General features: G+C 38.3%; 1 protein-coding gene across 2 annotated transcripts in view; it reads right to left on the minus strand.

The window, feature by feature from the left end:
- The window catches only part of BARD1 (BRCA1 associated RING domain 1), a 71,189-nt gene that overhangs the window by 14,530 nt on the left and 41,558 nt on the right, over nucleotides 1-15,101 (minus strand). For both annotated transcript variants that reach the window (XM_064587012.1, XM_045868063.2), the window contains exons 7-9: nucleotides 12,941-13,049; nucleotides 6,693-6,825; nucleotides 6,053-6,145 (exon numbers count right to left, since the gene is read on the minus strand). In XM_064587012.1, the coding sequence (XP_064443082.1) occupies nucleotides 6,053-6,145; nucleotides 6,693-6,825; nucleotides 12,941-13,049 (335 nt within the window). The remainder of the gene's footprint in view (nucleotides 1-6,052; nucleotides 6,146-6,692; nucleotides 6,826-12,940; nucleotides 13,050-15,101) is intronic.

Raw genomic sequence — 15,101 nt, forward strand, 5'->3', positions numbered from 1 at the left:
GGGAATAAATTTAACCAAGAGGCAAAGAATCTGTATTCAGAAAACTATAAAATACTCATGAAAGAAATTGAGGAAGACACAAAGAAATGGAAAAACGTTCCATGCTCATGGATGAGAAGAACAAATATTGTGAAGATGTCGATGCTACCTAGAGTAATATACACATTTAATGCAATCCCTATCAAAATACCATCCACTTTTTTCAAAGAAATGGAATAATCCTAAAATGTGTATGGAGCCAGAAAAGACCCTGAATAGCCAGAGGAATATCGAAAAAGAAAAGCAAAGCTGATGGCATCCCAATTCTGGACTTCAAGCTCTACTACAAAGCTGTCATCATCAAGACAGTATGGTACTGGCACAAAAACAGACACATAGATCAATGGAACAGATTAGAGAGCCCAGAAATGGACCCTCAACTCTATGGTCAACTGATCTTCAACAAAGCAGGAAAGAATGTCCAATGGAAAAAAGACAGTCTCTTCAACGACTGATGTTGGGAAAATTGGACAGCCACATGCAGAAGAATGAAACTGGACCATTTCCTTACACCACACACAAAAATAGACTCAAAATGGTTGAAAGATCTAAACGTGAGCCAGGAGTCCATCAAAATCCTAAAGGAGAACACAGGCAGCAACCTCTTCGACCTCAGCCGCAGCAACTTCTTCCTAGAAACATCGCCAAAGGCTAGGGAAGCAAGGGCAAAAATGAACTATTGGGACTTCATCGAGATAAAAAGCTTTTGCACAGCAAAAGAAACAGTCAACAAAACCAAAAGACAACCAACAGAATGGAAGAAGATATCTGCAAATGACATATCAGATAAAGGGCTAGTATCCAAATCTATAAAGAACTTACTAAAGTCAACATCCAAAGAACAAAGGGTCCAATCAAGAAATGGGCAGAAGACATGAACAGACATTTTTCCAAAGAAGACATGCAAATGGCCAACAGACACATGAAAAAGTGCTCAATATCACTCGTCATCAGGGAAATCCAAATCAAAACCTCAGTGAGATACCACCTCACACCAGTCAGAATGGCTAAAATGAACAAGTCAGGAAAGAACAGATGTTGGCAGGGATGCGGAGAAAGGGGAGCCCTCCTACACTGTTGGTGGGAACGCAAGCTGGTGCAGCCACTCTGGAAAACAGTATGGAGATTCCTCAAAAAGTTGAAAATAGAGCTACCATATGATCCAGGAATTGCACTACTGGGTATTTACCCCAGAGATACAAATGTAGGGATCCGAAGGGGTACGTGCACCCTGATGTTTATAGCAGCAATGTCCACAATAGCCAAACTATGGAAAGAGCCAAGATGTCCATCGACAGATGAATGGATAAAGAAGATGTGGTATATATATACAATGAATATTATGCAGCCATCAAAAGGAATGAAATCTTGCCATTTGCAACGACGTGGATGGAACTGGAGGGTATTATGCTGAGCGAAATAAGTCAATCACAGAAAGACATGTATCATATGACCTCACTGATATGAGGAATTCTTAATCTCAGGAAACAAACTGAGGGTTGCTGGCATGGTGGGGGGATAGGAGGGATGGGGTGACTGGGTGACAGACATTGGGGAGGGTATGTGCTATGGTGAGCGCTGTGAATTGTGTAAGACTGTTGAATCACAGACCTGTACCTCTTAAACAAATAATACATTATATGTTAAAAAGAAGAAAAAAAAAAGAAGATAGCAGGAAGGGAAAAATGAAGGGTGGGAAATAGGAGGGAGAGATGAACCATGAGAGTCTATGGACTCTGAGAAACAAACTGAGGGTTCTAGAGGGGAGGGGGTGGGGGGATGGGTTAGCCTGGTGATGGGTATTAAAGAGGGCACGTACTGCATGGAGCACTGGGTGTTATACGCAAACAATCATGGAACACTACATCAAAAACTAATGATGTAATGTATGGTGACTAACATAACAAAAAAAAGAAATGCTTTGCTATATTTATTTTTTTAGAAATTAGCAAAGTTTAAATAGAACTGAATAGATTCTATTCATTTTATTGAATAGAATAAAATTTGAACAAACATATTTAATAGAAAAGTCTAAGTTTGTTAACCTGATTATGAGGTTATTTATAATATGATGGTATAATGATTGCCTTTTGGGTTCCATCCATCTCAACTAAAACAGACACAAAAAAATCACCCTACTTGGTGCTTCCTCACCTCACAGACACCAGGCCAGTGTAAAATGTTTGGCACATTCCCATGGCAATGCCCTCGGGTGCTAAGGACTTTCAAAACTTCTCCAGCAGCGAAACGTAGAGGAGAATGGGGAAGAGGGAGAGATTATTAAGAAAAGATGACAGCCATCTGCTCTCCTCTTCACATTGAGATGAGAAGTGAAGAGGCAGAATTAATTAAAAAAAAAAAAAAAAAAACAGCTCAGGCTAGAGGAAATTTTGAAAGCACTGTACTAAAAGGATAGGTCAATAAAAGACATTTCCTCTTTTTGAAGGCTAGTTTACATCTTTAGGATGTAGTTCCACTGTATTCACAGTCTAGAAGGTGAATAAAAATCACTTATTCGTGTATCTTCTATTTTTTCATTCTAGTCATGTCTTTAATTTGTACGATGACGGTTCTAAGTTGCATGTGAGGAATTAGCACAGAACCAGGACTTAAGCAGGAGCTCAGCCATAAACTTAATCTTAAAGGAATTTTCCTATCTGTATCTCTCATTTCTGTAAAATATCTATAAAATAAATAAGAAACAAATGGCTGGCACAATAGTGTAACTACAGCCTATTCTCAGAATCTCCATTGGTATATCCATTACCTGTGACACTGTAATATACTCTACATATATAATGTGGGAAAATAAGGAGATAGTAACCAATTAAGACAAACATGGTTAAAACAGAAAATTTCCAACAGGTAAATTTAGATAGCTATAATTCCTTTTTGTTAATTTGTTTAAATTTGTTTAACTTGTTAGGTTATTTTGGTAATTATCTACAGAGAAAAGTTTAGATAGAATTTCCTCTTGAATCTACCTGGTTTATGGAAAAATCCCATGAAAAGAGAATATTGATGTTTCCACATAGTTAAACAAGTAAAGATTTTGTCTACCAGGAAGCTAATTGGTATCTTCAACCACAAGACCTACTTTCAGTAAGTCATAAATCTTTACAATTAATTTTGAAAGCTTTGGTCCATCTCATGTTTCTTCAACATACATGTTTGTTTCAGAAAGTTCTGAATAGATTTGAACATTTTAAAAAATCAAACTGACAGGTCTGACACAAAAAACAATGTAGTGAGAAATATATATTAGGACAGAAGGTATTCGCAGTTTCTTGCCTTCTCTTGATAGACCCAGTGACTATTTACAACAGTAATTGTCCCAAACCCTGACCCTATTTCTCTTTGGACTCTTTGTTAGAAAGTACCAGGATATGAACTTTAGTAAGAGATTCCATGCAATGAGGGTACCTGGGTGGCTCAGTCGGTTAAGTGTCTGCCTTCAGCTCAGGTCATGATCCCAGGGCCCTGGGATTGAGTCCCACATCGGGTTCCCTGCTCTTCGGGGAGCCTGCTTCTCCCTCTCCCTCTGCCTGCTACTCCCCCTGCTTGTGCTCTCTCTCTCTCTCTCTCTCTCTAATAAATAAATAAATAAATAAATCTAAAAAAATTAAAACAATGAAAAAAAAAGATTCCACGCATCCTTTATCCTACAGAACTACTGACACTGGAGTGTGTTATTCCCCACTGTGCGAATCACCAAACAACACACTACTGAGTCAGCTTGAGTCCATTGTGATTCTATAAAAATGACATGGCCAAGCCATTAAAATGATAAAACTTCCATTTCTTAAAGAAGGCAGATTTTATGGAAATGAATCATGTAGCGTGTACATTTAACCAGATGCAAGTTGGGCATATTCACAAGAACAAGACTTAAATTGGCAATGCTTTAACATTCAAAATTCCACATGGCTTCTTTATTGTTAAGACCTTGTTATTACGAAAATCTGTTCCTTCCTATAACCGCTGGCAAAGCTTCTGGAGCAGGTTCAGTAAAACAGCATCTACAATCATGAAACCAAATGTGTTAAACACTAAGGCCCAATAAGACTTGCCACAGATTTAAAAGGGAAAAGAAGTTCAAAAATAAGAGTGAGGCAGAAAGGGAAACTTTTTTTTTCTATATACATAATCCGTCAGTCCGACTGCTTATCATAGTCCTTGAACTGGTCATAACCAGGACAGACTAATCACAGACAGGATGAGCAGAAATGAGTAACAGTGCTTGATGGTCACAGCCTTCACTGGATCTGACCCATCAGTGGAGAATGGCATCACAAGGACAGTGGTAGCTGCATTTAAGAAGGACACGAATACCAATTGCTAAAGGGAAACCATTCTACAAACCCAATTAATTTCAAACTAGAGATCAAATTAATAACACAATTAAGATCTTGATAAATCAAGCATTTCTACCATAAAACCTTCAAAGCACAAAGCCATAACATAAAGTTTTTTAAAACTAATTCTAACCATCTTTTGCTTCTTAAAAACAAGGTTTCATTAAAAATACTTGCTATCCTTTTTTATCTTTTTAATCTGAAATAATTATAGATTCATAGGATGATACACAGAAATGTACAGGAAGTCCCATGCGCCCTTCCTCCAGTGTCCAATCTAACTCCCTACACACATTTAGAGCACAATATCAAAACCAAGAATTTGACACGGATACAATCCATAGAGCTTATTCAGATTTCATCAGTTACACATGCACTCAGGTCTGTGTGTGTGCATATGCATGCAGATCTATACAATTTAATCATGTGTGTAATGTAACCACCGCTAGGATCAAGATACTTGGCCCCATCATCACAAGACCCCTGTGTACCCCTTTTACAGCCATTATTCTCTTCTAAAAAACTAGTGCACAAAACAGGTATACCCACCGTCCTATTTTAGCCATCATATGCAAAGTAGATACTTTAGTTATTGAAGAATAGGAAATAACCCTGCATGAGCTTTCTTTTGTTGTTTGAAGTCCTAAGTGAATCCAAGGGTAAGAAAAGCGAACAAGTGAGAGCAGGGAAGGGGAAAGGCTGTTCTCAAAGCAATGGTGCTTGAGCACCAATAAGAAGCAAATAAAGGGGCGCCTGGGTGGCTCAGATGGTTAAGCCTCTACCTTCGGCTCAGGTCAGGATCCCGGGGTCCTGGGATCGAGCCCCGCATCAGGCTCCCTGCTCCGCGGGAAGCCTGCTTCTCCCCCTCCTTCCTGCTCAAGCTCTCTCTCACTATCTCTGTCTCTCTCAAATAAATAAATAAAATATTTAAAAAAAAAAAAAGAAGAAGAAGCAAATAAGGATGATGCATCTTTAGCAAAGGTGTGGATTAACAGCTGGTGTAATCACTCCAAATCAGGTAGTACAAGGCAGTCGAAACTTCCAACAGTTTCCAAAAATACAGTGGATCAGCTAAGAAAGCATACACAGTTTTCAGAAATCATAAAGCAAGGTGCCTGGGAGGCTCAGTTGGTTAAGCGTCTGACTCTTGGTTTCAGCTCAGGTCATGATCTCAGAGGGGTGAGATCGAACCCCGGGTCGGGCTCCGCCATGGGTGTGGAACCTGCTTAAGATTCTCTCTCCCTCGCCCTCTATTCCTTCCCCACACCTAAAAAAAAGTCATAAAACAAAAGCCATAAACTATTTCACATCATGGTAGTGTATTTAAAACATGTGTTTATTAAGTTAAATGTATCTCAACAGTGATATGGATTGTTTAAGCTTAAAAGTCTACTATGTAATCCATTTACTCTTTATTAAAATAGTTCATAGTAGAGAAAAAAAGACTTTAAAAAAGACTAAAAAGCACTTCTGTGGACACATCAAGAACATCTAAATGATACCACTAATATAAGAAGCTTTTTCAAAATGCAGTGACTAACCAGGGGGTAAAAAAAAAAGCATTAAGTTCCTTAAATAATTATTGGCAGTAGAACACCATAAAAAATGAAATTAGTTAACTTAATTCATTTTGTAGTTCTCCCAAGTCCAGTACTTACATTCAAATTTTAAGATCCAACATCCATTGAGAATCCCAAGCATACATTTTAGGGTACTTTGAACTGTATCCCCAGGAACAATGACATGAGTTACTAGAACAAAAAAAAAAGAAGAGAAACAGAGATATAAACCAAAATAATTCTTTAACTATTATAACCAGTTAGTCTGCACTTCAGAATCTGAATTTTCTTCAAAAGCAACAATCTTTATACTTAGACATAAGACTTTTTAAGTTTGGTATCATTCTCCATCCTGGCCAACAACATGAAATATCAGATCATAAACCATGTACCTTAAAGCCACGTTAGCAAACATATATTTTTCTTTTATTTTCAAATTATAACTAAAGAATTAAAGCATTACATTGCACACAATTTATCTGTCATTAGTGAACCCATAAGTTTGCCCTTCTGACACTTGTTCTGTCTTAAAGTATGTGCAAAGCTTTAAACTTCATGTTTCCTAACTAAATTAGGCCTGTAAGTAGTTTATAACTATAAACACATTTTCGATGTATTACAAGATTCAAAGTATACTGCCAATCTCCAATAGTTAAAACATACAAATTATCAAGGGAGGTCTACAAAGGGATTACTTATTTAAAAATTTTTTGAACCAAAAATATATAAAACTCCTCACCTGTATTGTCAAATTCAGCACATTTTTTAGCCTTAAGAATTGCTGCAAGCTCACTGAGCATTTTTTGTTGTTCTGAAGAAAGCCCACTGCCTATAAGCACAAGAGGTCCATCCCTATGCTGACCAGTGTTCATCTGTTAAGAAAGGGGAGATACCACAGTGTTAAAATCATTTAGACTAGAGAAAGATATTAACTGACTTGCACTTGATAGAAGCTTGAGTCTCTGTACTTATCTTCCTCTATCTAGTAATTCCCCACAATGTCCATCGAATCGTCACTCAAGAGCCTTAATGCTCAATGCATTTTATTAGTCCCTTATTTTTTCCCCCAATAAAATGTTATTTGGGGTAGCAATCTAAACCCAGGGCATCTTGTCTCCTTGATTCTAAATTGGATCTCTGTAGGATTTTACGACTTCATTCTGTCACCAGGAAGCCTTTTTTTTTTTCTTAAGTAACCCAAAACACCCCCTTAAAAAATGATCAATTCCTTATCTCCCCTCCACTAACTTACTCCACTAAAGTTAAAACTCAGTTTGGTCTTTCTATTTTAAACTGAGATTATGTGAAAAATCAAAGAATACTAAAGCTTCTAATAGCACGGAGCTCAAAAATAGAACAAACTCTTAACATCAAAACAGCTACCTATCAAAACCAAGAAAATTAAAACAGACAAGAGAACACAAAAGTTAGATCAGATCCACCAACAGTAATAACTCAACGCAGCTCATGAAAAGGAAAGAACTGCTCTAACAACAACCAATATTTTCACTTGAAGAGAGAGACATAGAGCTTACACGAAACAAAAACAAAGACACCAGTGGACAGCATTTGAGATCAGAAGCGAAAGATTCAAAGAAACAAGGAGATGTGTGCCCAACAGCAGCCAAAAGAACTTAACGAACAGAACTGGAGTGAGGGCTGGCCACAAGCCATCCGGTAAGAGACGAGCAACGACCCAGCAAAGAAGAAAATTAGAGGACAAAAAGCCAAATACAGTACTGAAATTTTCAAATACTAGACACAGGGTCCTCTGACGTGTGTGACTTTATATGCAGAGGATTTTTCTGGGTTCTCAAAAGCTCCGAAGAACATGAGTGAAACACTGAAGGTATGATCACTAGTACAGTTCAGCAACTAGATTTGAGACAGTTAGTATTTAAATATTCACTTCACATATCAGAGTAGTGATAATTCAGTCTGACGCGCTACAATGTAACATCTAAGTTGTTTAGCTATATCCATAAACAGATCGACCTCATTCATTCAAATCTATTGAATGGATCTATGGATTTCTATAAAAGGTTTTTATGATGACAATATTCAGCACTTAGAAGTTAAGTTTCCTGAATTACTTATTCATCTAGGGTTCAAGGCGCAAACGTTTTACTGGAAAAGTTTACACATACTGACATCACATTTCTGTATATGTATCTTCCCTATTCATTAAGTTATAAGGTGATATAACCATGTCTAATCTAAACACTGCAAATATTCCTTAAGATGAAAATAGTGCAGTACACTTCATGGATCATTCAATTACTAAATACTAGTTAAAAAAAAAAGGGGGGGGTGCCTGGGTGGCTCAGTCGTTAAGCGTCTGCCTTCGGCTCAGGTCATGATCCCAGGGTCCTGGGATCGAGCCCCTCATCTGGCTCCCTGGCTCAGCAGGGAGCCTGCTTCTCCCTCTCCCACTCCCCCTGCTTGTGTTCACTCTCTTGCTGTCTCTCTCTCTCTGTGTCAAATAAATAAATAACATCTTTAAAAAATGATAATAATAATAAAAATAGTAATTCAAAAATTGTCAGTTATACAAATAAGTGCCACAAAAATAGCTTTAAATGCAACACATTATTTTCCAATTTATATAACTCCACTTCAGCTAAATGAGTTCTCTACACAAAATACCAAGAGTGAAAAGATATCAATTCTAAATACAGCATATGATACTATTTCCATCAACCCCAGAAAAGCACCAAAGTGGGTCAAGCATTTTCCTATCAGTTTCTACATTTGAATAAAAAATAGAAACTGGCACTAATTTCTCATAGTTAAGAAATACTATTAAAAAAAGTAATCATAATAAAGCAAACGGCCACCAACGCCACACATTTGATTTGGAACAGGAGGTGAGGGGTGGGCGAGGAATTTAGCTTGAATAAACAGAGATCTTAGAACCATGAGGTTCAAAAGATGTTCAGAAAACATCCCAAGGGTTCAGTACCCTGATTCTATAGATATTAGTTACTATGTACAATGACATTAAACAAACTCTTTTTTTTTTTTAAAGATTTTATTTATTTGAGAGAGAGCAAGAGAGTGAGAGAGCACAGTAGGGGGGAGGGCAGAGGGAGAGGGAGAAGCAGACTGCCTGCTGAACAAGGAGCCCTCCAAGGGAGCTCGATCCCAGGACCCTGGGATCATGACCTGAGCCGAAGGCAGACGCCACGCTTAACCGACTGAGCCAGCCAGGCACCCTGTGTGTCTCCATCTTCACTCTCAAATTGAAGTTCCAACCTAGCAGAGATCACGGTATCCCCAAGTGCCTGGAACACTGACTGATATATTGCAGACACCCAATAAATATTTGTCAGATACGTGAACACATTTATCATCACGCCTGCATTGCTGTTTCGCATAGAGCAGATATGTATTTCTCAATACCCATGCCATTATCTTAAGGCCCTGAGCTAAATTCTAAGAACTAAAAATTCAAACAAAGTCTTGGGTCTGTTGGTATCTGGGCACTTGGCTGTGGGCGTAAAAACAATGGGGGAAAGAATCCAATAAAAATTATTAGTGATACGGGAAAATAAAGCCGGGCTGGGAGGATAGGAAGCACTCTGCTATGTCAGATACGGCAGTACAGAGCCCTCCCTGATAGGACTCCACCAGAGTCGGATGCCATGCATACACCCAGCTCCCTACAACTGTTCCTGGCAGAGAAAACAGCTAGTGCGGAGGACCTGAAATCGGAGTGTGGTTGGTGGATTTAAGAAACAGTGAGGCAGCCCAACGTGGCTGAAAAAGAGTGAGTGAAAGGGAGTCTGGCAGCAGCTGAGCGAAGACAGACTCCAGAAAGACACAACCCTTGCAACTTAGGACTTCTGTCCATTAGCTTTTCCTTAGCCAAAAATCTACCACTAAGGTAGTAAACAATGATATTCTCAGGCCATGTCCATGTAGGAAAGCATAGGTTTCTTACATTTAATAAAAACAGTAAATGGATAGTAGAATTGAGAGGACGATAACCAATTTCCCATTTTCACACTCCAAGAATACCATAGTGACATCTTTATTTTTGACACATTTAAAACAATCCTTCTCCAGCTTTTCATAAAAGCAACATTGGCAAATGACAACTTAGTTCTTAGTTCTATGTTCTGCCAGGAGAGTCCAAGTCCTAATGAATAAAATAAATGCCAATTTATTTTACCATATTAAGTATGGTGGGACTGAATGAGTACTTACCTAAGATGTAAGAAATTCAAGTTCTAACTGATCCATTAAAAAAAAAAAAAACTTGGGGCGCCTGGGTGGCTCAGTCGTTAAGCGTCTGCCTTCGGCTCAGGTCATGATCCCAGAGTCCTGGGATCGAGCCCCACATCGGGCTCCCTGCTCGGCAGGAAGCCTGCTTCTCCCTCTCCCACTCCCCCTGCTTGTGTTCCTGCTCTCGTTATCTCTCTCTGTCAAATAAATAAATAAAATCTTTAAAAAAAAAAAAAAAAAACCTTACTTTTTGTTTTCTTTTTTTTATAATGGCTCCTTAACCATGAGCAAATCAAACTAGGTTTCAGCTTTCTCATTTATAAACTAAGAAAATTAAACTGCTGATTTCTACTTTCTCTTTCCGTTCATTATCAAAATTCCAGCTTGGTGCCCATTTGCAGAGCTGACGTCCAGGAGAAGGCGGGAGATAAGAGAGTTCTCCGAGTACAAAGGAACTAGCCTGCGACAGCACCTATGATCCCCTCAAGTACCTTAGGTCACCTCCTCGTCTTCAACAATGGCATCAATCACTGCACCACTGTCCTCACTAGACAAGAAGCGCAGGACCTCTGGTCATAGACCTCAAGTCATCCCTTTCCCTCATCTTCCCCTATCTGGGCAGTTGTGATGTGCCTCCCACAACCCTCTCTTGAAAACCCCTCTTCTCTCCCTACCCACATCACACCATCCTTTCACATCAGAGCTCTGTCTACCTCACAGCCTCCAGACCAGTCTTCAGTCTCGGCCCACTCCGAGCTGTCCTCTGCGCTAACACGCACTGCGAGTACCCCACTGAGTGGACCAGTAACGCCTAACTCCTCCTCAGGGGATCCAAAGCCTTTTAAAATCTGATCCCAACCTCGCTCCAGCTCCTCTCTAATAATACACCTTGTGCTCTTCTCACACTATATCTAGTTTCTCAGATTTTGAAGGTCCTTTACGCTTCCTTGTCTTCAAGCTGTTGTTCCTTAGATTTGGACTGCCATCCCCACTTTGTATACCTGATTCACAATGGGGCAATGCTCACTGGACCCATGCCTCACTTTCTCCACACTAACAGAATCCCGATTTTTACAGATACCCACTCTTCAAGGGCTGACCCTGTCTTCAACCACAATGTATGTCAGCACCAATTGTGTGACCAGTTCTGACATAAGGGGAAGTCCAGTGGAAGGCTTCTGGGGAAGGTTTTAGTCCCTCTTTTAACACTGGACACTGTCCCATCTACAATTGTGGCAATCGTCCTATCATCACTGAGGGGAGATTAGTCAAGTGAGGACAAAGCCATCAAGCTGAGGATGGCAACACAGACAGACAGAATTTGGGTCTCTGGGGCAGCCATTTAATTGCTGAACTCACCAAGGAAAGCTCTCCTATACTGAGATTATCTTTAGATAAAATAAAACACTGCCTTTAGGCATTTAAGTAACTGTTTTGTTATCTGCAGCCAACATTCTATTAGACGCCTTGCTAAAACTTTTACCTTTACAAGTTTACATGCCTTCTTTGTCACCTTCTCTGTGAAACTCTTCTGATCCCTCCTGAAGTCAGCTTCTTCCTTCTCTATGAATCTACTGTACATTTTTATGGCTTCTATTATAAATTTATTACAGTATGTAATGAACTTTTTTAACATCTATATTCCCCACTAAACCATAAGTTCCTAAGGAATAAGCATTCCTTCCACTTTCTCTAACTTACCACTCTTTCCTAAGCTACAGACTCACCTGACCATTCAACATGTTTGCTGCCTTACAGACATAAAATTGGCAGGGAATTACTGATTTCCTTCCCCACAGCAGGAAATGGCACCACCATCTACCACCCCACCGCTAAAGTCACACTAGTTCTATTTATCCACACTTCATATATAATCCATCAGAAAGTTTGTTGCCATTAACTCAAAAATATACACTAAACCTCATTACTTCTCACAATCTCCACGGCCATTATCTTAATCTGGGTGCTATCTCTTCTCGTCACAGTGAAACAGTCCTCAGTAACCGCCCTGCTTCTGCTCTTGCCCCACCCCTGTCTCTTTACTACAAATCAGCCAGAGTGAACTTTCTAAAACATAAATCGAATCATGTCATTCCCTTGCTTTAAATCCTTTCAGTGGTTTCCATTACTCTTAGACACTGACTAGTCGCCAGCAAGTACAACCTCCTCTCTAACCTTCAAACACACCAAGCTCATCCACTGAGGGACCCTATACAATATTTACTATAGGGAACACTTGTCGTCCAGACAGATGTTCACCCAGATGCCTCGTCCTCCTCCTCATTCAAGTTTTACATCAAACATCAGCTCTCTGGAGGCCCTCCTCAATGACCCCAGCTAAAGCAGTACCTTTTAAACTGGAGCCCTCCACCTCCACTCAATTACACTCTACAAAATCTTCAAACCACACATTTGTAAGTTCCTCAAACTATTTCATTTATATTAGCTTACATATTTACAGTCTCTCTCTTTCCTATCTCTCATTAGTGTTAGCTCCTTGAGAACAAGAGCCCCATCTGTCACATTGGTTGCAGTATGAATGCTCCCTAAAATATAGAGGGGGGCTCAAAAAAATACTTGTTGTTAGACTTATTCTGATGATAACAGTCTCTGAACTCACAATTCCTAATACAAAGGAAGTGTTCAATAATTGTTTGGTGATTGAAAGCAATTTGCTAAGTAGAAATTTTCCTATTATGTTCCTTTCACAACCAATTTCAATAAAAGACATAAATTTCCCAAGGCCTAATCCATACTTACTACTGAGTAATGGCGAGTTGATGATGATTCATTCTTCTCTGGCAGCAGCAATAGTGATTTCATATTTTCACCGTCTGCATAATCCACAGGCCGCAAACCAAATATGTTACTGGTAAAATAAGTGCAGATGGGTTTAAGTAAATAAATAGAATGTGTGACTTGATTTTTAACTAAATGCATGCGCCAGGGGAAGAATTTTTTCAACTTCCTTAATAATATACAACTTTTACTAAAATGAATGACTCAGAATTCACACAAAGCTGTAAGGATCGAGTATCACAAGCTGCTGAAGTCAATGGAAAAAAGATGTGAAATTTCAATTTGACATCAGACCATTCTAGGGAGTATTTTTAATTGAATATGTTGTTACTTACAGATGAATGTTTTCACAACTCTGTATTCTTCTGTATTCATACTCATATTTCTAATATAGCTTCATAAACATTAATCACCAAGGGCAAGAGGCTTTCAAATGCAAATAAAAATAATTTCCCATAGCTATGATAAGCTCTATATTCTACATAAACAAATACAGAAATTAGATAAATGCACAGGACAGGAATTCGTATCTGCAGAAAGAAAACCATGCCACATGACAAACAAATGAATAAAGCAGTAAGCAGGGCACTTTGAAAATTAACTTTAATATGGATGTACATTGTGTAGTAATCACAGCCATCAAGAGAATCAACTGGTGGTTTAGGGAACAAGCTGACACTGATGCAGACATCTCAGCGTGTACTAATTCACAAGTCATAGAATATGTTACACTGGAAGATAATTAAGAAATAGTAGAAATCTGCCATTTCATAGATAAGAAAACAGAAAGAACAAGGTTCTAATGACTTGACTAAGGTTGTGTTTTTCTTGTTTATTCCAATAGTCAATATTGCCCATCATTAGTTTTTAAATTATAATTATTTTATTATATAATTATAATTTTTGTTATAAAATTATAAAAATTATAATTATTAAAAATATACAACTTTTGTCTACTCTTCCACTTCCTTACATATGGTTTCAGAATAATTTCAATATATTTTATTATGACAAAAAAGTTTCCTAAAATGACCATTTCTTTTATAAGCTTTTATGGTTTTTCAGATTATGGTATATCCATGTAATGGCCATTAACGTGCGTGCATATGAACATGCAATGTGTTCAAGAGGACATAAAACGATAAACATGGTACAATACCAGTTTTTAAAATTGTACTGAATGTACAGAGAGAGATCTGGAAGGAAACAGTAGAAGGAAGAGGAAGGAGGAAGGAGTCAACTCTGATGCTGTGTGAAGGGCATATAAACGAGGGACAGAAGCACCAATTTGGTTTGGAGACAAGGTCATTAGTGACCTTGGAGAAAGCGGTTTTGATGGCATAGCAGGAAGAGATAGCTAGTGCCTGAAGAAATAAACCACAGTAACCATTTCTCTAATGACTGCTACTCATGACTATCCGTTCACTCACCCTTCTTGGGATATGCCCATAAACATCGACAAATTAGTACTCTCAGATTTCCCTTTAGGCCTAGGTTCAATAATTTGCAACCCTTCTCTGGCAACAGTCCTTCTCCAGCCAAGAGTTGTATTGTGTTTCTGCCTTCTGGTTTACAACAAAGTGATAAGCCATTGTGCTGGATTTGGGGTCATTCCAAATTCCCATACATTTAGAGCAATCTCAGTTCATTTCAAAAGGTACTTGATTTCATCCACTATACTTGATACTTCTTAATTTCATTCTCTTAAATTACTGTGCTCACATGCCAAATAAATAATCCCCTCACACATATATTCTGTATGACAATCAAAATAGAAATCTGAGATAATGAATCAATATTCTAGGTCTTAAACCACCAAGTACAAAAATGAATAATCAACAGCAAAAAAAGATGTCACATTATATGCCGTCAAAAAAATCACTGTACACCAAAGGACTTCTTAAGAAAGACAACTGTAAATTTCACACTTCAAAGAAATAATATGTAAAAGCCTAGGCAAGTGTATTTTAATAAACAGTAACTATAGTATACTTGTTTTACACAGATATGAATAACCATTATGACAACATAAAACAATGTTAATGAAAGTATTTCCCAAAAGTACCATCAGCAACTAGTAACCAGTAAAACAATTGTCTGAACAAGTGAGATACTTGTACTG

Source organism: Mirounga angustirostris, unplaced genomic scaffold (assembly GCF_029215605.1).
Source record: "Mirounga angustirostris isolate CCGP_5_RB_7025 unplaced genomic scaffold, mMirAng1.0.hap1 SCAF_3, whole genome shotgun sequence".
In the NCBI taxonomy this organism is placed as follows: domain Eukaryota; kingdom Metazoa; phylum Chordata; class Mammalia; order Carnivora; family Phocidae; genus Mirounga; species Mirounga angustirostris.